The sequence below is a fragment of the Lathamus discolor genome, chromosome 3 (genome assembly GCF_037157495.1).
Source record: "Lathamus discolor isolate bLatDis1 chromosome 3, bLatDis1.hap1, whole genome shotgun sequence".
NCBI classification, from domain to species: Eukaryota; Metazoa; Chordata; class Aves; order Psittaciformes; family Psittacidae; genus Lathamus; species Lathamus discolor.
In genome coordinates, this window is record NC_088886.1 from 123,384,129 (window position 1) to 123,411,333 (window position 27,205).

The 27,205-nt window shown below is 42.0% G+C and overlaps 1 protein-coding gene across 3 annotated transcripts in view; it reads left to right on the forward strand.

Annotated features, from left to right (window-relative positions):
- SEMA5B (semaphorin 5B) overlaps positions 1-27,205 on the forward strand; it is a 283,952-nt gene that overhangs the window by 119,091 nt on the left and 137,656 nt on the right. For 2 of the 3 annotated variants that reach the window (XM_065671441.1, XM_065671442.1), the window contains one exon: positions 21,064-21,269. In XM_065671441.1, the coding sequence (XP_065527513.1) occupies positions 21,116-21,269 (154 nt within the window). In that variant the 5' untranslated portion in view covers positions 21,064-21,115. Of the gene's footprint in view, positions 1-20,354; positions 20,386-21,063; positions 21,270-27,205 lie in introns of those variants that run through there. The other variant, XM_065671443.1, reaches the window with a different exon arrangement.

Below are 27,205 nucleotides of genomic sequence, written 5' to 3' on the forward strand. Positions count from 1 at the left end.
AGTTGTGAATAATGTATGAAAGGGAAAAATTGCTTCCCTGTGCACAGAGAGAATGCAAACAGCTGTGCTGTTTGCTGTGTGCTGGTTACCCAGATACATTGGTATCACTGGGACCTGTGAAGAAGACTGTGGCAAATCCAGAGTTCCTGAGTTTTCCCTCCTTCTCTAGCACCAGTCCTTAAGAAAGTTTAAAATTGCTTTTGTTCCTTATAATTAATATTTGTTCCTTTTCTCTTCTCTTTTATTGGCAACTGACCAGTTAAAAGGAGGGAAAGGGAATGAGAAACATACACAAAAGAGGCCAAATAAGGAAGCACACATCTAAATGCATCATAGCTAATGGGGTTCTTTTCCCTTTTAATGCTCAACATTCTCTTTTTCAGTGCTGTTGTTTATTTACTGTAGATGAGAAATGTGGATTAGTAGGCTTGGCAAAAGTCACTGTCTTCTGATACTAAACACCAAACCTTGATTTCTTTTGCTTCTGTGTTTACCCACTACCTTGAGTAGCTAATCTAGAGAACAAGTCTTATGAGGAACAGCTGAGGGAACTGGAATTGTTTAGTATGGAGAAGAGGAGGCTCATGGGGGACCTTATCACTCTCTACAGCTACATGAAAGGAGGTTGTAGTGAGGTGAGGGTTGGTCTCTTCTCCCAAGTAACAAGTGATAGGACAAGAGGTAACGGCCTCAAGCTGTGCCAGGGGAGGTTTAGGCTGGATATTGGAAAAAATTTCTTCACTGAAAGTGTTGCCAAGCATTGGAACAGGCTGCTCAGGGAAATGGTTGAGTCATCATCCCTGGACGTATTTAAAAGACTAACTATCCATCACTAAGTTGGACTTAGTGATCTTAAAGGTCTTTTCCAACCTAAACGACTCTATACTTTGAAGTGTCAGAATCTGGTCAAAATAAGGTTTGTATTTCAATGCATCACAGGTCAGACCTTCAAACTATTTTTGTCTTTAATCTCCTGGCTGGAAAATGAGACCCATGCCCACTTAGGTGTCATCTTGATAGTAGTGTTAAGTAAGGTTTACGGCCAGCAGGACACCAGTCTTTTTCAGAAGGTTGTCTCAGCTCTGGTCTTTGGAAGAGAAGGGGAACAAGTACAAGCCTGTTACTTACTTAGCTTTCTTTTAAATGAAATAAACTTTTAAAAATTTTAAAATAAGCTCTAAATCCTACACTCTAAATTTAAACAGAAGAGCGAATAATGAAACACGGCTCTAAGAGCTGTCCCTCACTGCCAGGAAAATCTTTTGTCTGATGTGGTGAAGAAAACACAGACAATTAGTCATTTTTATGCTTTCAAAGCATTGCTTTGATGGTGCCAAACTTTTTCTGACAGATCTCATCTACTTCAGTTATCTGCCACTCCAGTTTATGAGGTTTCTAGGGCAACTGTCACGTTCATAGTGAAAAACCCAGAGTATTCTCAGGATTCACAGAAGGCTGCTCTTAGTGGCTCCTTTTCCTTTAACACTCATAGATTTTAGTAGCTTTAGTTTGCTAACACCATCCACCCCAGCCACTAATGCTTCCTGCTTCCCTGATGAGTGTCCATTTTCTACTGCTGGCTTGGTGTAAGAATATCATGAATAGGATTTTTTATTTATTAGCTGTGTTAATGTGGCACATAAGAGCTGCATTACGCTGGGCACAGTACAAACACATTTATTTAGACTTGTGTGAAAATTACTAATGAGAAAAAATGGCTGGCCAAAGCTCTAGGCATTCTGACACCTCTGAATAAAACAATGACATCCCAACAGTGTTTAAAGTGATGATTCCAGCAGAAACTCAGCCAGCTACTTCCAGAAACTCCTATAGCATACTATTAGCCTTCTCTAAATAGGCTATGGAAAAGGAGACTTGACAAGTGTGAGGAGATGGTCTTTACCCTTAAGTGTTTTCAGTCCAAAGCCTCCATCTCCATCAGACAAGTGTCTGCTTACACAGTGCTGTCCAGTGAAAAGCTGTGGTTACCGGTCATCTTTAAAGTTATATATGTCTCTGGATGATCAAGACAGAAGGCAAAGGGAGAAGAAATGAAAACTTGTATTTGCTTGAAAAGAAAGAGAAGATGGAGACTTAAAACTGAAAGGATTTGCCTGAGAGAGTCAGTGGCAGAGCCCAGAATAGACGGCAGATGTTCCAAGTCTATGACAATATACCTGAACATCAGTTTAGCAGAGAGATGTTTTCCTTCAAAGTCTGTTTTCATCTCTCCGTTCTGAGTTATCTTTTGGTTATCTTTTTTTTTTCTTTCTTTTCCTTTTTTTTTCCCCAGGGCTATCTAAAGAATGGCGTGGGGAGTTTCAAACAAAAATCATACACTGAGGAATCCAAGCGTTGGGACGTTTGCTCGGGTTCTGATTTACCATAACTGAGAAGAACTGCTCTGATCCTAATTATTAGGCAAGAACCTCAGAGACTGCAAGAGTCTATAAATATTTGCTTTATTTGCAGTGAAGAGTACAGGAAGTTCTGAGTTAGCCTAATTTAGGCTTCAATATAGGCTATTTATGTACTACCTCCTGGGACCACCTCTGATTATTGAAAGAGTGACCTTATTGGAAACCAACAAGTAGGTCTGCAGTTAATTATAAAGGGTTCAGAGCTCACTGCAGAACCCTAACAAAGGTATTTTTTGTGGATGATGTTACAGCTCAAATCAGGAGAGCTAAAACAGATGGTGTACTTGTTACTGCTGCTCTCTGAGAACACCTATAGAAAGACACTGATAATAACTGGAAGAAGCCAAGCCTAATAGGTCAGGAGAAATGGCAAAGATCAGCCTGTCTGGACTCACTAATTACCATCTGAAAGCAATAATGAACTGGTCAGTGGAGTCAGGAACAGGTGATGCTGTGTGGAGGGTTTTGTTTGTCTTCTGCTTTTGGAAGAAGTGGTTTAAATATTGTTGCCTCTTTCTGAACTTTATGATAATGGCAGTGACTTAATCTAATCTAAATGTGGCCTTTGGAGAAAATCTGCTCTAGGACTTCTCCAAAATAATTTCCTGAAGGAAGGAAGAATCTCTCTGAGTAAAGTTCAGAGCAATGTCTAAATAGAGAAATGTAAAAAGCTGACTTACAGGACAGCAAGTTTATACACGGGATGTTGCTCCTCTGGGGCATTATAGAAAATGATAATACCAGATTTTGCTCATCAAGGCAAAGTAAGCTAAATCAGATACAAGGCAAAGCCCTTAGGAGGGGGAGGAATGTATTCACTTCAGTGAGGCAACTGTGGTAGTAATTAAAGCCCAGATGGAAACCTTTGAATGTGTCTGGCGTCTGTGTATCCGCTGTGTTTTTTCTGTTAACTTGACATTATAAAAGGAGCACCCGAAGAATAATGAGATGTTGTTTGAAATCTCATCAGTCAAGCACTGTCCCAAATTTAATTCATTGTAAACAATCTTCAAAAATTGCTTTGGGTGTACAAGATACAGGTAGGGAGTTTTCTCAAGTGGTAATTCACAAAGAGAGAAATTGTACATTGTTTCTAGATTTGTCTTTGCTGAAACGCAGTCAGGATTAATCACACCATTTGCCAGCTCTGACTGTGAACCCCTTGTACTTTGGACATATGGATAGAATCTTATTCTACTATCACATATTCTTTCTGAAGCAGAGGGCTATGCTGTTTACTTTGTGAGCAGATATATGGCAAGATTTGAGTAAAAAATCCTATATGATTAAAAAAAAGATGATGTAAAAATTAAGGATTAAAAAGGGAAACATTGTCCTATTTTTCCCCTATAACACACAAGCCAAGACCAAAGGGTAGTATTGTATGGAAACACTGTTAAAGGGTTAGAAAAATGTAAATAGTGATTTGCTGTTATTGCAGAACGGAGGGCTGGGGGTGGCTGTAATTCTGCTGGGCTGCTACCCACACTGGGAGCCTCGAGTGTCTCCTGCCTTGTGTTTGAGTCGTTACTTTATCTGGAGCAGACAGACTGCTTCCAGCCCCAAATCCTCCAGCATATGCACTACTTGATGTCCAGTACAGTCACGTGTTGTGCTAAGATTTACTACTAACACTTGAGTAATTGGAGAATGGTAGCCCACGCTCACATTTTTCCTGGTTTGATAGGCCATGCTCAGGGTGGCAGCATCACCAACCAGCCTTTCATGTCAGAGAAGGCAGAAGACTTAGTAGCTTGGAGCAAGACAATAGTACCAAAAAAAAGGAAAAAAGGGGAGAGGGAAGATATTCCTCTTCAGGTGTGTTAGATTGCTTTTCCCCATACCATCTGTAAACACGTATTTAGGGGCTTTTGAAGAAGTCTGTTACTCCCTAGACAGACTGGTTTATTGGCAATTTTGTGATGTTTCAGTAGCTGGCAAAGCTGTAGTTAAGCATGCGTAATTAGTGGCAGTATTAGTGGTCTCTAACTCCAGGCAGCGGTGTTTTCCCTGGATTTTCATTACCTTAATGCTGATAATGGCTTACATCCTTTGTACTAAATTCATGTTGCCAAAATCCTTCTGGTGGTTTTCACTTTAGAAAGTATCTCCATGTGAACGTATTTTCCCCACATATGCTGTCGGTCGTCATTATCTTTTTTTTCTTTGTTTTTTTTTCACTGGAATACATAGGGCCCCTTTTGCAGTCTGTATTCTGAAATAACAACAAAAAAGCCACTTCTTAAAAATGCTAAGCCTGTTCTTAACAGGGTTTTTTGAAGAGCTCTGCTCTTGACCCACCTGCTCTGTGGCTCTGTGGCTCTGTGGCTCTGTGGCTATATTTGCTTCTGTGCTCTTGGCAAGTGATTCAGTGCTCACTGATGAGAACCCAAACCCCTGACTCCCATGACTCGAGAATTTGAGACAGATTAAATTTTCAGATCTATTTTTTTTTTTTTTTAATCTTCATTTTACCTCTACATTTAATATTAGATAGTATTAGATAGTGGGACTGTGAGAATGAAGAGGGACTGTGAGAATGAAGACCTTGGGCCCACTGTAGGAAAGGGTCTGGTTCGAGACCATCTTAAAAATCTGAATGTGCACAAGTCCGTGGGACCTGATGGAATCCATCCACGGGTCCTGAAGGAGCTGGCGAATGAAGTTGCTAAGCCACTGGCCATCATATTTGAAAAATCATGGCAGTCAGGTGAAGTTCCTGACAACTGGAAAAAGGGAAATATAACCCCCATTTTCAAGAAGGGGAAAATGGAAGACCCAGGGAATTACAGAGCAGTCAGTCTCACCTCTGTGCCTGGCAAAATCTTGGAGCACATTCTCCTGGAAGGCATGCTAAGGCACATGAAAAACAACAAGGTGCTTGGTGACAGCCAGCATGGCTTCACTAAGGGGAAATCCTGCCTGACCAATTTGGTGGCCTTCTATGATGGGGCTACAGAACTGATGGACAGGGGTAGAGCAGTTGATGTCATCTACCTTTACTTGTGCAAAGTGTTCGACACTGTCCCACACAACATCCTTGTCTCTGAATTGGAGAGACATGAATTTGATGGGTGGACCATTTGGTGGATAAAGAACTGGCTGGATGGCTGCACGCAAAGAGTTGTGGTCAATGGCTCAATGTCCGTCTGGAGACCAGTAACGAGTGGTGTCCCTCAGGGATCGGTGTTGGGACCGGTCTTGTTCAACATCTTTGTCACTGACATGGACAGTGGGATTGAGTGCACCCTCAGCAAGTTTGCCGATGACACCAAGCTGTGTGGTCCGGTTGATATGCTGGAGGGAAGGGATGCCATCCAGAGGGACCTTGACACGCTTGTGAGGTGGGCTGATGCCAACCTTATGAAGTTCAAGCATGACAAGTGCAAGGTCCTACACCTGGGTCGGAGCAATCCCAGGCACAGCTGCAGGTTGGGAAGAGAAGAGATTCAGAGTAGTCCTGCGGAGAAGGACTGGGGGGTGTCAGTTGACGAGAAACCGAACATGAGCCGGCTTCAGTGTGCGCTTGCAGCCCAGAAAGCCAACCGTATCCTGGGCTGCATCAAAAGGAGCGTGACCAGCAGGTCGAAGGAGGTGATCCTGCCCCTCTACTCTGCTCTCCTGAGACCTCACCTGGAGTATTGTGTGCAGTTCTGGTGTCCTCAACATAAAAAGGACATGGAACTGTTGGAACAAGTCCAGAGGAGGGCCACGAGGATGATCAGGGGTCTGGAGCACCTCCCTTATGAAGACAGGCTGAGGAAGTTGGGGCTGTTCAGACTGGAGGAGTGGAGACCTCATAGCAGCCTTCCAGTACCTGAAGGGGGCCTATAGGGATGCTGGGGAGGGACTCTTCATCAGGGACTGTAGTGACAGGACAAGGGGTAATGGGTTAAAACTTAAACAGGGGCAGTTTAGATTGGATATAAGGAAGAAATTCTTTCCTGTTAGGGTGGTGAGGCACTGGAATGGGTTGCCCAGGGAGGTTGTGAGTGCTCCACCCCTGGTGGTGTTCGAGGCCAGGTTGGACGAAGCCTTGTGTGGGATGGTTTAGTGTGAGGTGTTGCTGCCCATGGCAGGAGGGTTGGAACTAGATGATCTTAAGGTCCTTTCCAACCTTAACTATTCTGTTGTTCTATGATTCTATAACAAGTGTATGTGTTTATGGAAGGTGGTTTTTACATAAGTGAGGTTGCCACCTATAACCTTGGAAGTGGAGTTGCAGCGTTTGTGGGCTCTTTGATCAATCCTCTGGAAAGGGATATGGGACTTGCAAGTAGGTAAAAGATCTGAGTGTAGTGCAGAGTAGGAGCCTATTCCAAATCACCTTTACAGCCAGCTTTTTACCTGCCATCCTATGACTCTGCTTAAAGCCAAACTAATTGTGATAAAATAAATAATCATTTTTTTATTCCCTAAACGCAACATCCTGTAAAGTTTGTAAGACCACTGGTTGTATTTATGGCTCTTATATCCCCAAAGCAGGGGAACAGTGCTTTTGCCTGCAATTTCATTGCTGCTGTGGGACTGAGGTCTGAATGTTGCATCAGTGTACATAAGAGAAGACTTGAGAGGTTTATAATGGGAAAATGCTGACAGCTCTGTAATTTATTGCCAGGCTAACAGGCAGCACTGTAGTTCCTGACAGCTCTAAACCCTTGTTCTCTGGGATAGCTTGTTTCTCATCTACTCCCTTTGCTGGATCTTCCCCTCCTCTGCCTCTGCATGAATGGACCTAGGGTGGTGAATATCTATACTGCTTCATTTTCCCTTAGTATTTTAATGGCCTTTCACTTTTTGGACTTCCCATTGTTGAAATTTATGAGAGATTTCAGGAACTTCACAGCAGAAAGGCTTTTCATGTAAGCTTCTTTTTTCTTGCTGTTCCTTCCACAGCCCAGAGTATCTTACGTATTCATTGTCACACTGGATACTCCAGCAGCAGCTTTACATTTTCGAGCCCTGGTACTTTGCTGTGTCCAAAAAATGGGTAGACACTGAACAATACCTACTTTTTAACTTATTTGAGGAGAATGCTGTGAATCTGCATAATGATCTCACACAGAAAGTGCTTTATCTTCATGAGTTAGCGAGTCAGTTTAGGGGTATTCTATTGGCAAAAGCTTTCAGAGAAATTGTGCATGGTAAATTAATGAAGGCCGTCTGAGGTATTATTGTGTGTGAATGCACATGCCATTAGAATCAATGGCTGGCTGAAAAAAGTTAACGGTCATTAAGGGACTGTTAAAAAGGCCAGTGGACACAGATTTACTCTCTTGCAGGGCTCTGGTTGGGTTAGGTGAAGACAGAGATTGCTATGTGCCTCCAGGGCACAGGACAGCCCAGGCTTTGTGCTTTCCTGTCCCCATTTCCCCTGGCTTCTGTTAGTGGCAGATTTACAAGAACCTCCAAGAAACTGTCTTCTGAGCAGGTAAAGACCTTTGTGTCACTTTTTTACTTTACAAGCGGTTTGTAACAGAAAGTCCAAGTGAGCAAGCTTGAAAGGGCTTAAAACCTCTGACCATCTCTTTTTCGTGTGAAATTGAGCTCTTTAATGGAGAAGTTGCAAAAGACAGAAAGGGTACTGTGTTCTTTTGGATGATGCCATGCTATCTGATGGTGAGTCTTTGAAATGTTGCTCATCTGAGTAATGGAGTATCACCTCCAATTTACGTTCAAATAGCAAGAAACTGAACTGAGTGCTGCGACAGATCTAACCAGTAGCCAATGGTATGGGAAATAGAGCACTAAATGCCAACTGAAGATTAGGTGACTGTGTACCATTACTGGCAATTCAGCTGTGAATTTGTCATACACAAAATACTAAGTGACACGAGCTATTTCCTGGGCACCTCTATTCCCCTGAGCTGTGTCTTTTCCCTTGAGCACTGTAGACCCTTTTTCCACATAGTATTTTGAATGCAGCGATTCTGACTGAAATAAAATGCATGGAGAAAATTAATGATTTGATATCTTCTTGCAGCCGCTAAAAGAAATATAAAAGGGTCTTTGATCTGGGGGCTTTAGAAAAATGAGCTGGACCAATTACTGATACTTACTTACTGACCTAAGTAAGTGATAAAGCAACTGTGTCGAAGTTTAATTAGTCTTGATCAAGATAAGTTTTTAAGATTTAGAGCTAGTGGCCTTTTGAAGAACTAAGGCTTCTAGTTGTCACTTATGCCACGACATGTTCTTTTATCACACTTCAGGTGTCTCCATCAGGAACAGTTTTTATTTTAGAAGAAAAGAGAAATTGCTCATTTGATGGAGATTAGCACAGACAAGCTTACTAATATTTGAAGGCAATTTCCCTGTCTTACCTTTTTCTCTGTTTGTCTATCCCACAGAGATTACCTCAGACTGCTGTTGTTAGTCACTGTTATTTATATAAAGATATGTAATGTGTTTGTGCTCGAGGGGTCGTCTGTAACGGGGTGTGCGATTTCATATTGTAGAGACTTGCAGGAATTACTGTGAAGAATTGCCTTCCAGTGACAGCTTTATCCTGCCTGTAATATGTCATTGTGTGTGACTTTCAATTAATCACGCAATAACAAAACATTGCGTCTGGCGACAATGGTGTGTCCATTAATATTGAGAAGTCTCAGCTTTATGAACACAAATTCTGTCGCAGTCCCCTGCCCACTTGTGCACTTTAATCAGCAAGTCTCAACCCAGAAGGAACATTTCTCTCTTCTCTTCTCCCCTATCATCCTCCGTTGTGATCTATTAAGCTGCAATCCATAACGTCTGATGTCTCTGTAATGGCCTGATGGCGTGTGGTTTTAAATGATTGCATGAATTTGACTTTGTCTCATTCTGCCTTGACCTTGGTGTCTTCAGTGGCTTCCTCTGCCTCTGGTTTCAAATCAGGAGTGAGAATGAAAGAGTGACAGAATTGACTTCCGAGATATTTCACAGGAGGTTTAATGCTGTTCTTTGAGGAAATGGGGACAGAAGTGGTAAGAGAGAAACCATTGCTGGGAGACAAAACACAATGATTTGCAAATTTGCAGGAGAAAAGGCATCATGCTGTCGAGCATAACTGGCTCCATAGACTGAAGCCTGCTATGTGCAGGCCCTCATTGGTAAGCACAGTGGAAGCCTTGCAGTAATTCTTCCCCTTGCTCAGTCTCCCATTTATAATAAGATTGCTAAGTAATGCATCAATTTAAGTAAAACCCCCAAACCTCATTGTGTTTTACAGCTGTACCTATATCCTGAACGGAAACATAAAGAGCCATTGGGTGGTCTGTGCTTGGGCTACAAAGAAAGAAAGGCACCCTGGTCCCAGCCACCAAGTATGCATCCCTGTTGTTATATCCAGCTAAATTCAAGAGTAGATCCTACTTCACTGAAAGCCTTTTTCACTTGATTTCTTCTAGGTTAATATTGAAGTTTTACACCTCATTGCAACATAAATAGGAAACCTGGTAGTAATTAGAGTTGATGCTTTTCTTCGTTTTCCTTGAAGAAGGAGATGAACTTAATGTTTAAAAAGTGCTTGGCTGGACAGTGTCAGAAGAATCTCCCGAGAGCTAGTTTACGGCAGAGCAATGGCATGTTACACGAAACAGAGGAAACTTAATTTTTGTATCTTTTCCCATGGATTAACACTGTTTGTGAATTTGTAACACATATGACTGGTTGCCTTGAAAAGTGTTCACAGAAAGGAGGCATTTGTGCTAGTGGTGGATTTTGACAGTGGTGTGTTGGATGGGTTGGAGTACTTTCACTTTTTGTAAATAAAAAGCAAAAGTCTTTGGCATTCTGAGGAATAACAACAAGGTTTGTAGCTCCTTGGGGAAATCTTCATGCTCTGGCTTGCTGAATCTCCCCCATTGTCTCTGAATTACCAGCCAGATGATAAAAACGTAGTTAATCAAGGGTTTATCTCAAACATGGTTTTTCTGGGGTAAATGCAGTATTATACCAGCACCAGTCAAGGTTCTTACTCCCTCTGGCCAACTTCTGCCACTTCCGCAAGGGTATTAGTTTTGGTGCTTTAATTAAAGCTAACCCCGTCTATCCTGTTGTATGAGCAGTGGATCTGACAAGATGCTGAACTTGCTGAACTATGTAAAACAGAAGCAGCTGCCCTCGCATGGACTTGAGGGCATTCCGTACCATAGAAGGTGATCTCCTCGGTGATCCCTGGCAGATGCAAACCACTACAGCTCTATAGAGCCATTTACTGTCCAGTGTACGGGGTATGTCAGGATTTTCCATCAGGTGAAGGCTGTTGGTGAGTGTGTTAGGATCTAAGCACACACAGGGGAGGCCTCCAAGAAGGAGGGTTTGTAATCAATTTCTCATTCCTGAATTATTTTTCCAGGATCCCCACAGTATGGTGTTTGAGTAACAGAATAATTTCCTAGCTATTAAGTGCCTGAAAATCAGCAGTAATTAACTTAGTGCAAATTATTCTCTTCCTCTCCCTCCTCTTTGCTCAAAAAAACAAACAAACCCCCTTTCTCAGCAGAGGAAATGCAGATGGAAGGAGTCTCTTCCGCCTTAGTACAGCCATGTACAGACTACATCTTTCTCCCCCCCCCCTTTCAGTTCTGTGAATAACATAATTGCTTTGTTATCCCTCAGGGGATTTGTAATATTAACATTGGTTAATGACATTAATTCTAGTTTTTACCATTAATAAAATGGCATTGCTTAAAATTAAGCATTACGTTTCAATTAGTAGTCCATCGAAGGCTTTAATAGTCTGGAGCATTAAAGCGATATTTTTTTTAATTTCTTATTAATTTTTTATTGTATCATGATAATTTCCAAAGAGTGATTGAAAGCCCAGCTGATCCAACGAATGACCCTATCTGCCATGTTTCTTGAGGAAGCTTCTTTCTTTTATGACATTATGTGAAAAGGTCACATTTCCACAAAGCAGGAATCTGTTTCAGTCACCTCCTGAATTCATTATCATCCTTTTTACTTTTTAACATGAGGCACATGATATACAGGCACCCCAGGTGGACATGTTTAAATTAATCTAGTAATAATTGATTCAGAAGAGATTTGGAGGACAGAATTTGCATAAAAGCCATAATGAGAGCAAATCCTCCAAGGCCAGACTGAACAGCTAAGTCCCTGAATAACTTACGTCTCCTAAACTCATTTGGTTATATATGCAGGATGAAGGTGTGGGGGCTGGCATGCCATGTGATTGGAATTCATTACAAATAATTCATCTTCTCCAGAAAGCCTGGCCTCAGAGTATATTAAAATGATATTAGCCCCTGGATGCTTGCTCAGGCCTTGCCTCCTGGAAGATGACAGCAAGGTTTCTGTTTGAGGGATTGTTTGGGGTTTTTAAGGCACTCCTGACAAGGCGAGCTGGCACCCTGGTGCTGGGGTGTCCACTGGGAGGCTGCTTCTCCTGACTGGAGGGATTCAGAAGTCCAGTTTTGGCAGGACGTCTGAATTTGTCAAAAACATGAGTGTGGAGGATGGTCCCACCTTTTAGTCTCTTGCACCTTTCCCTTCCATTCCAGCATGCCATTGCTTAGATCCTAGGGTTTGCATTAAATCCTGGATCACCTTGGTGTCTTTTGAAATTTAGAGGAGAGGGACATTTTACAGGATGGGGACTGTACGGTGAACTGTTTAGGTAAAGTAAATCTGGACAGTGAAAACTAAGACCATTAATTGAAAGAATGCAGCCAAGGGTTTTTTGGAAGTCATGTGTCCTGCTTCACTTTGTCTAAATACTGGTTTTGAGAAAATCTCTAAAAGGATGTTGCTGTCACCCAGCATAGTAATACCTCTGTTTTCAGGCTGGTGAGCTTCAGTTAGCAGGTAGCATATATGGTTCCATGCTCCTGGTATCAGAGAATTTACATAGGATGTTTGGAGGAAGAGGAAAATTCAGGTCAGTCTTTTCAGAAGTTATTGATCACCAGGTATTTTTTGGGGGAATAATTGATGTAACTGTAGTTTTCAGCGGATGAGGAATCAGTCCTATTTGGTTTACACACAGCAGTCAATAATAACATGCCATTTGTGAGCTGTATAGTTTCTGCACTTCTTCCCTTCAGTGCTATCCTGCAGCCGGGTAGCTCTGGGAAAAGCCAATCTCCTCTACAGTATACCAAGTGGGATGCAAGAGATGGGGCAGACCAAAGCAACCCTGTGGTTCCAACAAGAGAAAGAGTTAACAGCCTAACAGGTAACTGCTGTTGCAAGAAATATGAGAAAACTGGGCACAGCAGGAGCAAAAAAAGAGTCTGGCTGACAATTGTTATTTTGTCTGTTCAGATTTGTGGCATATATAGACTGTTTAAATGCCTTCTAGCCAAAGGTTTTCATATGATAAATGGTACTGTGCAGTGCCAAGAAGATGCTGTAGCAAAACATTCTTGTTTCCAAGCAGGCTGAAACGTGGAGTTGTACTACAGGGATGCTTTGTGCTTATTCTCCTATGAATATGTGTTATGTGGCACCAGGTAATCACACATTTTTGACATAAACAAACCAGCTGTGGTTAGTCTCTCCTTTGTGGGTGAGCATTAAAAAAACCCATTCTTCTCATCCTGTTGTTGCAACGTAACAGTACAGGAAGATGCTGCTGGGAGGGATGAGGTAGATTTGTGACATGCAGCAATTGCCTTTGACCCCAGCACATGGGGTTGCAGGAGTAACAGAAGAGGATTTGTGGGACAGAGCAGAAGGGGGTGGGTGGCAGGAGCTGTAGGCTTAGAGCTAGTTCTGGTGTGTTTAAACCGGAAAAACAAGGCTCTAGGGAAAGTCAAGCCCGTATGTTATGGCTGGCCCTCAGGCCAGAGGTTTGGTGTGATGGTTTCATGGCTCAGTTTTTGTCCGCTGGAGACTTGATTTCTGAGATTGCTTCAGGTCAAAGGAGAAGTAAGTGGATTTTTTATTTTTTTTTTTAATCTTATCTTGTTACCCTTTTCCCAACTGTGTGGTCGCACCGTTACCATAGTGGCTGCTGCATAGTTTATCGGGATTGCCTAACTGCTTGGCGCAGTCTGAGGACTACGGTTGTCCTCCGCTTGCCGTAATGGTGTTGAAGATAGAAACCTTGGAAGTTACCAACCTATATTAGGTCTCATGCAATTTGGAACCATTGCTACTAACTTCCTAATAATCCCATGGGATGTCTCCAATGAACCCTCTAAGTAAAGCTAAATAAAAAACTAGTGTCAGTAAAACAACAATTAGTAGTCTATTAAGTTAAGAATTAAAGAACACTTACAGTTTTCATATTAAACCATGAGACAAAAGAAAGCCCTGTACCAAAAGCACTTGGAAGAGTCAGGAGGAGTTTACTTCTCTTTTTGTGTCTACCAAAACCTGGCTGCAGTTACTAGTGACAGAGTCACAGTTGGGTTATGCCTCAGTTTCCCCAGCTGTAACGTCACAGCTGCGGTGGAGAGGAATGTGAACAGGGACATCACACATCTGGGAATCACTGCAAATAGAGGAGCTTCTCCAGACTGCACCAGAGTGTGTTGGAATGACATTGTCTATGCAGTGTGGTGTTATGGGCTGTGGCTCTGCTAGTTTGCACATTCACAAACCATTTTCACATTGTGCAAGGGAGCGACTTTAGGAAAAGCTGCTGTGTTAGTGGTTCTGCAACAGCTATAGGCTTAAGGCATAGGTCTGTGGGATGAGTACCAAACGTCAAGCCAGAAAGAGCCTTTTCAGCCAGGTGACTATTTGCAGTAAGTCTGATGCTGAATCTACTGTACTTGCATTATGTAGCTCATGTGCATGTAAACAGCATGGCTGGTGCCTTGGAATTTACAGCACCCGTGCAGAGGACTCTGCATCATGCATACAGCAAGAAAAGTCAACTGCACTGCAACATATGCAGAGCTGCTCAGCTGCAGACAGAGCCTCTGGAATAGTTATTACTGTGTTGCTACTGTCAAATAAGCCCTGGGATGTCTCCTCTCTTGGGCTGTGTTACACTCATTCATCCTCTCCTTTTGATGAAAAATCCAGAGACTTTGACTGGGAGCCAGGAGCTTCTGCTTTCTAAGCTAGGCTGCAGTAAACTTCGCCTCTGAATTGCAGTCATGCTAAGTACCATAGCATCCATTGTCTTCTGTTGTGTTCATCTCTGTCTTCATCTCTCTTTCACACATGGAACACATGAAAAATAATTCCATAGGCAGTCCAGGTCCCAGAATTGCCAAAAATACCTCCACATTGACATCTTTGTTGACAGTCTCTCAGAGAGGCCATTCTGTGAACAGCAAATGGGTCTTTCCATCCCCACTGTAGTCTTAGAGAACAGGGGATGCTCACCACCAGGAAAATAAATGAGTGTAAGCCTCCATTGCCAAGTATGATTTTTGGATAAACAGAAGACTTCAGACTCCAAGGCACCTTTTCACAAGTGCTAAATTCATACCCCAAACAAGCACTAACAAACCTCTCATGTTTTTATATGATGGGTGGGCAGCTAAAAAAAAAAGATCTAGAGTCCTCCGAGGAGAGCCTCTTGAGGCACTTGGGGACACACTCAATGTGTGGTCAGGTTAGTGCTATTCAAAAGCAGTTGTGAGTGTCAGCAGAGCACATATTTATTTATGCCCACTGGGTTTGGCAGGAACTCAGTGGTACAGTAGATTTTCCTCTGTTACACAGGCTTTTATTGTTGAATCAGCTTTATTTAATGGGAGCTTTCCACAGTAGGTTCCTGTTCTGCAGTGCTTCCTCTAAAGGTGGGGAAACAGTTCAGTTTCCAGGACCGTGTAGCCACCGACTGTGCTGTTGAGGCCAAGTAGCTAAGTGGTGGCTGATGGCTCATTGAGGGCTTATACCAGTCCATAAAGAAATGGACTGCTATCAACCAATTCATTTTGTACCAAACTGTTATTAAGAGCTTTGGCTCTGTTACCTGACCTGAACAAGAACATTCCATTGCTTTTGTGGGCTTGGTTTGGAACCTTGACCAGTCCTGGGTGGTTTTGAACAGCAATAAGAAAGCATTCTAGAAATATAATGCCCCAAATTGCACTGTCAATCTTTTGTGGCATGTAGTCCCAAGAAGATCAGACTAGAGACTATTACTATTCAGCTCCACTACAGGCTTCACGAGCCATGAACCAAACAGTATATTAGGTTAAACTGATTTCTTCTTTGCAGAGAGTTACCTGAATTATTTATATAGATCCAGTTAACAGAAAGGTTGCAATAAAGTGACCTGTGTTATGAGTTCTCTATTTTTTTATCCTTCATATAAAGCCTACTGTGATACTGCGACCAGTGCCATGCAGACTGTGAGGCAGGAGCTGTGAGAATGGTCAGCATGGAGCCCAAGCCTCTGCTTTGCTGCACTTTATTGCCTGCATCCTCTTGCAGTCCACCCTGCTGCTGAATTGTAGGGTTTTTAGAATGATAACCCTTGGATTACATGTGTGAAAATGTGATTCTGTCTTCCTGGGGTGTTACGAGAGCGAGTTCAGTGTGGGGCTCAGAGATGATGTTGTAGTGGAGGCTGTGGGAAGCCCTGAACAAGGTGGGCACATGAGAGCATGGTGAAACCCAGCCAGAACAAGAGCTGCAGCATGTAAGCTGTTGTGAATTTAGAAATGAGCTCACTGATTCTTCAGAAGACTGTAGCATGATTTAATTAAAGAAAAACAAGATCTCTTCACAGATTCTTATCTGAACAGTAGTTTGACCATTCCCATATGTTTGTCTCACAAGTACATAAATGAGAAAAGCTTGCTAGCCAGAAGCCCCCAGTCTAAGGGTGCACGTGAGATCTGACATCGGGATGTGCAAGAGCAGTGTGCCATGTTTTGTCTATAAGACACATCCATCTCCCCAGTGCCGGCTGAGGGCTGAGCATATGCATGTGGCCAAGGGCAGAGGGAAAAGCTGTGCCTTTTCTTCCATAGTGTGGAAAGGCCTTTGGAGCCAGTCTGGTGGGAGAAATTCCAGCTGGTGAGGGTGGGAGGGGAGGTCAAGGAGCGGTGGATGAATAAAGGACCATGGTTTTGTTGGCCTTGGAGTTCTCTGTTTTCTAGGGCAGAGCTGCCTGTGCCAGCCTGTCATAGTCACATTGCTGAGCTGTCTTGCTTTGTAATGTTTATATTTATTTCCCTTATTCTTCCAGTACTTTTTTGGAATACTTTAGTGCCCACCTCTTTCCATTGCTCTTCTTCCCTCTGGTATCCCATTCTAACAAAATCATAACTGTGCCAATCACAAAAGATCCCAAACAGAAGAATTAATGCTTTTACAGGAGGTTCCTTTTAAATCTTTTTTAAAGGCAGCTCTTTTCTTTAAAATGAAAGATGAAGCATTTTCTTTTATCCTTAAACTTTACTGTCACGTTTTATTAAGTCAAAATGATAGTTACAGTCAGAGAAATGCAGGATATGAATTCCTGGTACAGCCATTTTTGAAGTGTGCTTTGTTTTAAAGCCCTGAAGATTGATTGAAGGTATTTTTCTCTTAGACGTGGAGCTTTACTCAAAGGGGGCCTGATCTGAGTTACCCTCTGTAAATCAGGATTAGTTCCTGTGAAATCAATGGAGTTACAATGATACAATGCAGGGCGAGTTGGAAAAGACTCATGCCCTGAGAATGAATAAGGAAGGGACTGTGGCTGATCCCCTGAATGCTGTGTTTGTGCGAGGGGCTGAAGCCACGAGGCCAAGCAGAATTATATGCTGGCCCTATCGAACTGCCATGAAATGGCCTGAGTGAGAAATGGGCATGCGGCAGTGGGCTTGTGCTCTCGTGGGTGCTGTGGTTGCAAATCTCAGCTCTGGGGATGTGTTGTATGTGCAGACCTCCTGCTTTACCCAGAAGGAGCAGTTCATTGCCCATCCCCTGCCACCCCCACTGCAGTCACGGAGGCCCATGAGCTGAGGGAGCCTGATTTAAGAGACAAGAGCATGCTGCCAGCAGTGGTGCTCTACAAAATATCTGTCTCTGGGACATATTTCACTGGGTCCAGTGGAGTCTGGATTTGTTGGCCTTTGTTTGGCTGAGGGCCAGAGCGGTTCGCTGTGTAGAGTATGAGAAGGGAGAGAGATGCTCCATTGATGGGCCTTGGGATTATGCAGAGACACAGAAGGCAGGCTTTTTTGTGAGGGAGGTGGCACATAAACTTGGACAGATAATCTTATTGGACATTTTTATCCTTTTCTTTGTTTTTAGCATGTCTGCACTGGGGGGCAAACCAGCTAAGGTAGTAGAGATGCATCAAGATGAGCAAATACAGTATGTACTGTCTGAGATTTGAGTTTAACCAGGGATCTGAGCGCTTCTCTCTCATCTGCACTGAAACCTTGACAGCCGATGTCTTGAGCTCTAAGCCATTTTGAGCAGAAAGTCTTATAAGAACAGCTCTTTTTAAAACATTTAACTGTATCTACACATCTTAATGCTAGGGCAAGTTCCAGCAGTGCAAACCACCACTAGCCTGGGCTGTGCTTATGATATGTAGTGTTTTTAGCAGTCTGTATGAGGACTGGTCATACTCCTGCCTTCACAGTGAAAATCTGCAGCTTGGGCAAAATTGGAGGCTTGAGTTTGGCTGTCGCCAGTAGAATTGAAACATTTACACTTTATAACTAGCTCTTGGACTCCCCCAAGCAGTTACTAGTTTGGTCTCGGCATACAGTTGCCATGCTCTTGCACATGGCACTGCTTCATATTTGGAGTATGGGGTTTTTTAGACATAAAGTTGTAGCAGCTGAGACGAGCAATTACTGAGTTGGAGTCTTTCTTAAAATATTGAGAAAAAAAATGAGCAAGGCATCCAGGGAAGGGGCAGAATCAAGGAATAACTTTTTGCAATGCTATCCATTATTTGAATGTCGTTCAGCGGGTGCTCTATGGCTCTGGCTTCTGTTGCCATTGGTCAAGTTGGCATTTACTCATTGACACTGAGTCCAGCAGGCTCCAGTTCAGGGCTGCATGACACTGATTTTATTCAGCTTCCCAGCACATGAGAGCTCCACACATTTGATGGGTGCAATTAGATGTAGAAGATAGGGGACACTGGAAAGGATACAAGTTTTTTATAATGTTTCATTTTCATCTTTTATTGGTTGTATATTACTTCCCACTTCACATTAAGTTTGAAACCCTTATTTTCGTGCACAATTTAGATTCCTCTATGACAATAAGGAAAAAGAAGTTGGAACTTTACTCCAAATACTGGTTACAGCTTTCTAAGGAACACTGAAGCCTCTTGGACTGTGGTAAAATCTCCTAGGGAAAGTGGCAGAAATCCAGCTACTTGGCACATTTAACAACTAGTCCAGACAAAACACTAGTAAATGTACTCTGCTTTTGGCACAGAATACACTATGGGATGTCATGAAGCTTTCCTGCATGCAACTTTTTATCATTTCATGACCCTGATGAGTGTGAAACTTGCATTTACTCATGTGCTGATTGTAGACCACATAGGGCCTTACAGGAGCATGGGACTCTACCATGTGTCTTTTCCACCTAGCTGAAGAGCACTGTTTGGATGAAGATGACCATATTGGCTCAGACTTAAAGTCTGGATTAACCAGTAATGGCTGCACTGGGAAGAGCAGAGCATGCATGAGGTGGGATTTCCATGACAGTCTCTTCCAGCTTCCAGCAAAGATATCTGACACCAAAGAAGTCCTTTTGCCTCTGTGCGTTTCCCACAACAGCCATCTCCTCTCTAAGGAAAGTGTGGCTATGTCTCTTCTGGAACTTTAAGTGGATGCGAGAGCTGTACAAAATGCATCTCCCTGGAGTTCCCTTCTCTGCTTGTGTTTCACTTCTACATCTGTACTGAAAAAAATGATCATTTAAGCCAGCGGCTGAAAATATACTCCGATGCTTCATCATCAATAATTTTCATTAGACCGTGACTTGCACAACATCTCCATCATGTGAGGTGCCACAGTGCTCAGTTACGCCCTGCAGTATGCTTGGGCTTAATGACTAAACGGTATGCGGGCCTCAGCTTTGAATGATTTCACATCTCTTGCTTCTGCCAGTCCCATTTTTTAATTTAACATGATATTTGCTGTGTTTAAAAAAACACCCTTCATGGTGTAGAACCTCCTTTGGAGAACTGGAAGGGGATTTTATATATCCCTGCATAAAATCTGCACATATATGGGGCTGGAAAAAATGTGAAATGTTGTAATCTCTCACTCACACTGGCTGGGAAACCAAGTCCCTAGAACTACCCCAAATACTGAATGCCAATGCTATTTTCAGTCAGTGATATGTAGCTGCTGCCGAAGACACACATAATGGATGCGCTGGCAACTCATCTTTATGCCAGTGTTTTAAAATCACAGAGAAATACAGATAAGAATAAAACATAGGATCCATCTTTCAAACCAACTGTCTCCCATTGCTGCTGTAAGCATTCCCTTATTGCCTCTGTGACACCCAAAGACCTTTACAAACTTCTTCCAACTTCTTTATGTCACATTATTGTCCCATATTTTGATCTGTGCCATGCACCTGTTATTGTGTATCAATACCCCATGGTACCAGCCACTAGTCTGGTCACTCCAGCTGACTGAAACTGTTTTGGAAACTCCAAACAAAAATATAGAGATACCAGGCACTGCAGGTGTTGACTGTTACACTGCCTTCATGAATCACTACACCTGCAGGAATTGAAAATCTTGTCCTGTGAGATTTCAATCAGAGTCAGCTTTATCACTAGGCAAGATTCAAAGGTAGGAGACTCCGTTTGTTTGAAAACATATGTTTGTAATAATTGAACAAAGTAACACAGGAAAATACAATGTGCACATTAGTAAGATTAAATTCACCGATGCAGATTTTCCTAAGCTGCAGCCGCATCTTGGGGAGCCTGTGGCATGAGCTAATCAATCCTCCATCCCCTGCCCCAGGCCTGATAGGCCCAGGGAAGTTTTTTAGAGCTGTATCTTTCCTGCTGTTGCTGTTAAAAACTCTCATCTAGAAAAGGCATTTCCCCTCTCCTAGCCTCAGAGTGAGTGCTCCTCCTCTTTAGCTGTGCCTCTGCTCTTGTGACTGAGAGCTATAGCATCCCATGATAAGGCAGGCAATTGACTCACTTCTCACCATTCTCCCCATTAAGCTGTTTTAATTTTTATGTACCTTAATTAGCACTTTCCTGGCAACACCTTTAAATTGGCTTCTCTTCTTTTAAAACATTTAAACCAGCAGTGGTAAAATGGATGAATTTGCTATTAGAACAGTATTAATTGCACATGTGTTTTCATGATGACTGATGTTGGCCATTCCTTAGTGATTTCTTGAACACAGCATGACATTTAAACATGGACATGTCATGAAACTGAGGATTGAGGTGTCCACACTGGGGCACGCTTTTACACCTGGAATATTTGAGGATTCAAATTGTCAGCAATGGCCATTGCGCACCAGCTGCTGTGTGAAGACGTGTGCCCCAAAGGTGCACAGAGATATATATTTAGGGAGCTGTACACTTACCTTCTCTTTGAAGTTAGAAGCCCAAATACAGTTGTAAATTGGGTCATTATTTTTAGATGCTGTTTGTGGATTATTATCTTGTGTACTTAGTACAAGTGGGTTTGGGATGAAAGGGGAACTTCCACCTTTCTCTACCCATGTTACACACTTTGAATAAGCATTCATCTTTCTGAAAGTGGAATTATTTGTATTTCAGGTGTCCTCCCTGGGCCTACCTTGGAAGCTAGATCTGCAGTTGCCCTTCAGTCATGGTTGTTTCAAGATTAAAGGCCATTTCCCTGACATTGCCAAGCCTTTTTCTTCTTGCTTTTCATCTCTCAGCATCACAGAATGTACCTGAATACTCCGAGGCTGAACATCAGCAATGTGTCAGGAAAGAACACCCCACAATTGCTTTTGAAGGTAAGAGCTTCTATTCCTGTTTTAAGTTCCAGTAGGATGATCCATTTTGAAGTCCTTCCTGGTGCTATGGATGATGGTTCAGCCTGTGCTGTTTTCCTTATACCTGTGATCCACAGGCCAGTGCAAGTAGCCTAATGAATTGTATTCACTTTGATGCTTTACAGTGTTTTAACTCTGAGGCTTTACAGCAGTCACTTAATTCAGACAGCTTTGCAACTACTGGTCTAAGAAGCTCAATTTTCAATTCTGCTACAAACTCCCTGTAATCTTGTGCCACACTGAAACTGTGTTCCAGTTTCCTTTTCTCTAACTGGATTCAGTAATGCTTATGTACCTCACCTGGCTAGCTGGATCCAGACACTCAAGTGAGTGAAAAGTGATAGAGAATTTGGACATATCTGAAAGCAAGAAAAGAAGAGTTGTTTTAAAATGGCAGGGAATGGCATTCTCTCGTCCTTATCCCAGTTGGATTTTCCATGAGTGTACTGGCACTTCTAAGCTGCTGTCTGTCCAGTCTGTCCACTTGCCCACTAAACAGTTAGATCATTATGTTGGTATCACCGTTATTTCCAAATTCACTCCAGACTAGTTTGTTAAGCTCAGCATCATCAGCTGCCGAATGTCCTTGCTAAGAATCATTTCCTTCTAAATGTTGAAATATCGATTTTGGTTCCCATTTAAGGCTGTGCAATGCAACTCCAGTTACATTCTTTGCTAAAGGCAATTAAGTACCTTGCAATGTGTCTTTAGTTAGGTTCTTTGCTGAAGGCAATTTAGTTGTGGGTTTGTGACCTTTGAGGTAGGGTTTCCAGGAAGAAAGTAGTCAAAGGCTTCCTTGCTGACCTTTCAGGGTTCTTCTAGAGAGCTTTACTCTTCGCAGAGCAGGAAACTCTTGTCTCTTAATTTGGAAAGTGTAAGAGCTTACTTGTCTGTTTTCCATTATCTGTGCTTTAAAGGTTTAACTGGATTAAAGTAAATTAGCAAAATCTTTAAGCCTACATGATATGGCACTGGCTCTAACCTTGCTCCAGTGAAATGGGTAAATAAAACTTGATTTTAATTGCTAAATAAGTCTAACCATCTGTTTAACTGGGGAGGGATGAAAGGAGAAACCCATGCAGTTAAAAATGTGGTGGAACTCATTGGATATTTAAATAGATTGCACAATAATAATGATGGTATAGGTACAGAAAAAAGAAAAAGTCTGAGCTCTTTCCATTAACCAGGAGCACCAAATGTGGAGCGTGCAGAGGATGTGTTGGTGAGATCCAGCACTGAGATAAATCATTCTGCAGGGAATATTAGAGCTCTGATTCCTGATGTTGAGGCATTGCTGGGCATTTTTTGGCACTCAATATGAGTGCTTCTCTGCAGAAGTAATGACTACATAAAAACACTCGTAATTTGTGAGTTTGCTTTGCTTTAATCAGGCATGAATTTTTCCCAGGAAAAAAAAAAATCTCTGCTTCCCTTTCACTGTTCTTATCCCCTTCCTCTCTTTAATGGTAGAGGGCAAAACCTGGTGAGTTAATTAGAACTTGACAATTATAGAAAAGGAATAGAGATTGAAATTGCAGACACACCAAGAAAATTACCCAGATTTTCATTTGGGTCTCTTAAACCCAAGCTAGGTTTAGAGTTGTATTTTCGCAGGACCTGTTTCTTCATGAATGTTCATGACACAGTTTAATCCTGTATTTCCTGCTGCAGCGCTCCTCTGGAAAATGCACAGGAATAAAATGAAAGGCATCTTCTTTCCACTGCACATGGGATGTAAATTCTATGGAAGAGGTCTTACACCTTCAAAACCACATTCAGTTCATAATATAATTTACCTTAAAGCTATACCTTGTTCTCATGCCAGCACAAGCAGGTTTCAGCTGCAAGGGAAGACAAGCAGGGAAATCTACTTCTTATGTGCTGTTCCAAATTCCTCTGAGGATGTCTCCACTTAAAAGTGTGGCTCATGGGCTTTCAGTGGGTCTTAAAATGCATTGTCCCATGGATCACAACCTGATATACAATGGGAATGCTGAGCCAATGACTGAAAGAGTGACCCTGACAGTAGCCCTGCTGGTGCTCCTGCTGCTAGGGGAGAGGATTATATTACACCTCCAATTTTCAGTGGATGAGCGGTAATAATAAGTATGGTCCCAGGCCATTCAGTCGTACAGGATGCATTAATTTACTGTCAGAAGGAACAGGTTAACAAAACAGTTTATATTGCAAAGGAGTTGAATAGCTTCTATTTTACAGTCTTGCTAGCCTGGCTTCCCATTGCAAGACAAATGGGATGCCGTAATATGTTTTGTGTTCTCCGGTCTTCAGTTCCCACTTTGGTTATGCTCAGTCTTTCTTTTCATCGTACTTTTCCTCCAGCTTACAATAATCTTAGCATCCAGTTGGCTGGATAATATCCTTGTCATGGAAGAATCCAAGTAAAACTACTTTCTCTCTACCCTTTAACTTATTTCCAGAGAAATTATGTATTTTCTATGTCTAATCTCTTGTTTATTGTGTCTCATCCACACTCCCCAACCATATGTTTGAACTGATATCTCTTTGTATTGCATAGGAGGGGTAAAAAAGAGAGGCTACAGTACATGACCTACTTATTTAAGCAGAAAGTAGTCTATGTATGCAAAATGCTTTTACTTTAGCTGTGTTTGGGCCTGAAGAAATGCCTGTTTCTTTATAGAGCTCATTCCCCAAACCACCTGCCGTTACTTGTGACCTAGGGAAAATGATCTAGACAAATTGAGGGACATAAATTCTGGTCCTTAATATGCTTATTTTACATGCTTAAGATAAAGTTTGCACTGCCAGGAGAGATGTGGGCTGGGAATGGGTTGTAAACTGAATGATTTATCCCAGCAGACTTTAGAGAGATTGTGAGGGACAGGTTAGGAATCTGTGCTGTGAACACTGTTGTGTGTGTTTGCACAGTACCAAACACACACAGTGGTGCCCCAGTTTCCCTAGGGCTTATAAATGATGCTCATTGTATAGTTCACCAACAATAATAACATACCCAGTTTGGGCTTTTCATAATTAATTGTTCTATTCTGTGCTTGTAGGAAATGCAGTTAAAGTTTGATTTCCCATGTTAGATCAATCAGAAAATGATCTTTCACTTCCAGGGAGGCTGTTTCTGTTGTCTTATTACCTATTTGGCTGTGAGTGGGTATCTGCATTAAGGATCTCTCCTGCTTGTCTGTTTTTCAGTGAGTTATTTGTGAAACAAGAAAAGTATAACCTTTTTTATTCATACATGAATGTACACATGTATCCAAGTCCCATTTCACTAAACAGTATGTCATCCTGGCACAGCTACACTGTGGACCATTCTGGTAAGCCAAACGCCAGAGAAATTGTTTCTAGTTCCTGTCAGTCATGCTCTTCTTTCTTGTCTTTTCCATATGTATCTGCTAACCAATAGATCAGTCCCTGCATTTCTGCATTTGCAACTGGGCTATGCCCTTTCCATACTGTCTTTGTTTTTAGCAGTACGCTTCATTGTCATACAGATGTTTCTTGGACATGAAGCATCTTTGCTATTCATTAAAGATATTTGGAACTCCTTTGTAACATGCCTCTTGGGAAAGCCAGAGCCATCTTCTGCCACAGCAGTGCTATGTCAGATTTGTTATTTTGAGAGCCAGAGCCATCACTGACATGCGTATGTGTTTGTGGTGGGTGCAGAGTGCTTGGTTTCAGCTTGCTTACCAAGGAAGTGCTTGAAAGTTTGCAAATTCATCTGTGTTATATCATTTGGATGTCTTCATTAATAAAAACACCTCAGCTGATCCCAAGCCGAAGCACTGGGGAGAGGTGGGCTTGTTTAAATAGCTTGTATCCTGCATCTTCTCAGGGCAGCAAGTCTCAGTTTTGCAGACTGCATCATTACAGCTGGTGTGAGTTTGCAACGTGTAGCATTTGAACCATTGTCTAATTCTCGATCTCTCCTGGATGCAGACAAGCTGCTCTGTCTGTTGCCTTAGGTTTTCAAAGTGAATTAGTTTGGGAGTGTTTAAATCCAGAATTTTTCTTCAAACTGTCTGTAATTATTACCTCCTACCAGATCAATGTGATTCAGATTGCTTGAATGTAGCTTGCTATATATTTTCTCAATATTTTCTTTCTTTATACAACATTTTATTGAAATGTGGCCACCTTCAAACACTGAAATCTGTGGGGAGCAGTTAAGTGTTTGCTTATTGTATTGAAAGAAAAAGCTGTTTTAAATTTGTGGGCCGAAGGATAATAGGGCATGATTTATTTCTTTTGAAGGTTCTTGATATTTTACCAAGCACCCCCACTATTGTTGAATTGGTCACTAATACATTATTCGCTTTACTGTATATTGACAGAAAAAAGGCAGGTTAGCATCCATCAACTCCAAAAAGCGAGCTAGGAAATCCTCTTAGGAAATTCTGATAAAGATTTATGCTTTTCCTGAGCAAGTGAGATTTTGACAATCCAAACCAAAACTGTAGTAAGCAAAGGATGAAGACTGTGGGGTGAAGTATGAGAGGCCTATCTGGCTATGCGTCAAAGGGAAGGCAAAATATATTATGGGAGAATTGTCTTCTAGCTTGTAGCCTTTTTGCCCTTGAATCTCCAAACAGGGATTCCAAATGTTCACTAATGATGGATTGTTGACTGGAAGCTGGTGGCATCCTGTAGGTGCTGCAGAGTATTTGCCCTTCGGTACATTTCAGTATAGACTTTGTTTCCATTAAGAAAGCCTTGTTGCAATTTTCTTTCTAATCTTGAAAAATGGAACTGTGGCAAATGAAACTGTTATTTCCTTCTTTAGAGTTGATTTAAAATTTGTTTGAAAATTATGGCTGGTAAAACCATAAATATACAGTGGTTAGAGAAGTAATTTGCTCTCAGGCAAAACTTCTGAAAATTACACCCAACAGTTCTCAATATATTTTTCATTCTATAGTAATAACAATAATGATGCTACTTCTTTGACACCTCCCCATTAATGGTGTCCAAGGCACTTCACAAATAATTGCAATGAGATTTGATTGAAAAAAAAATAAATCAGTATGCTGTTCCTTGGGGCCTTAAGAAGAAAAGGGGTTTTGGAAGAGTGCCCTTAATTCACCAAATGCTTTAGAGAGAGTGAATCATGACAAGCAGGAGAGAGAAAAGGAAGACTATGGTGAAGCTTCAGGAAACAAAGTGGTTGAGTAACTCTTACATATTGGAGTGAAGGAAAGTAAAACTTTGAAGAGGTATGATAGGTCAGGGGAAGGAACAGCCTCTGACTAGGAGTGGTGGTGATGATGAGAGGAAGGGCATCCTCAGCAGCAGGACTGAGTTAGATGGACTCACAATGTGGAGGAACAGGTACTGAGAAGGTCACCAGCATAGTATGCCTGGATCAAGGCCATGGAAAACTCTTGTTGGCAGCAGAGTAGCTTGTTTATATTTTCCAGGGGTACCACTGGTGTAGCTGGGGCTGACAGCAGCAGCTCACAGTATAGTGTGCATGTCCTTTCTTCGGAACAGTGGCTGGATCAAGGACATAGAAGTGAGTTGCCTCTTCTGAGATCCCAGGCACACCTCAGAGAAAGGAAACAGGGTGGAAAGCAAAGCAAAGTGCTTTTCTTTTTTTTTTTTTTTCTGTGGTTCAGTGCAAACAAGACATGCCTTACAGACACCTCATTCTCGGTTTTAAAGTTTACTTAGCATAGTTCCCAAGTGAGTTAAGTTTGTGAGCCAGTGGTATGGCAGACCTCATTTATTTAGCATATCTGCTTCTGATGACTGTTAATATATCACATTCTCCTAAAGCCTTCCATTCAAGGTTGTCATTATGCTTAAATAAAGTTCACTTTAGTACTAGCAATCTCATAAGAAATATTCTTGTTTAATCATGCAGGGTTCACCCTGAAAAGCCACGAACAGTCTCAGCTCAG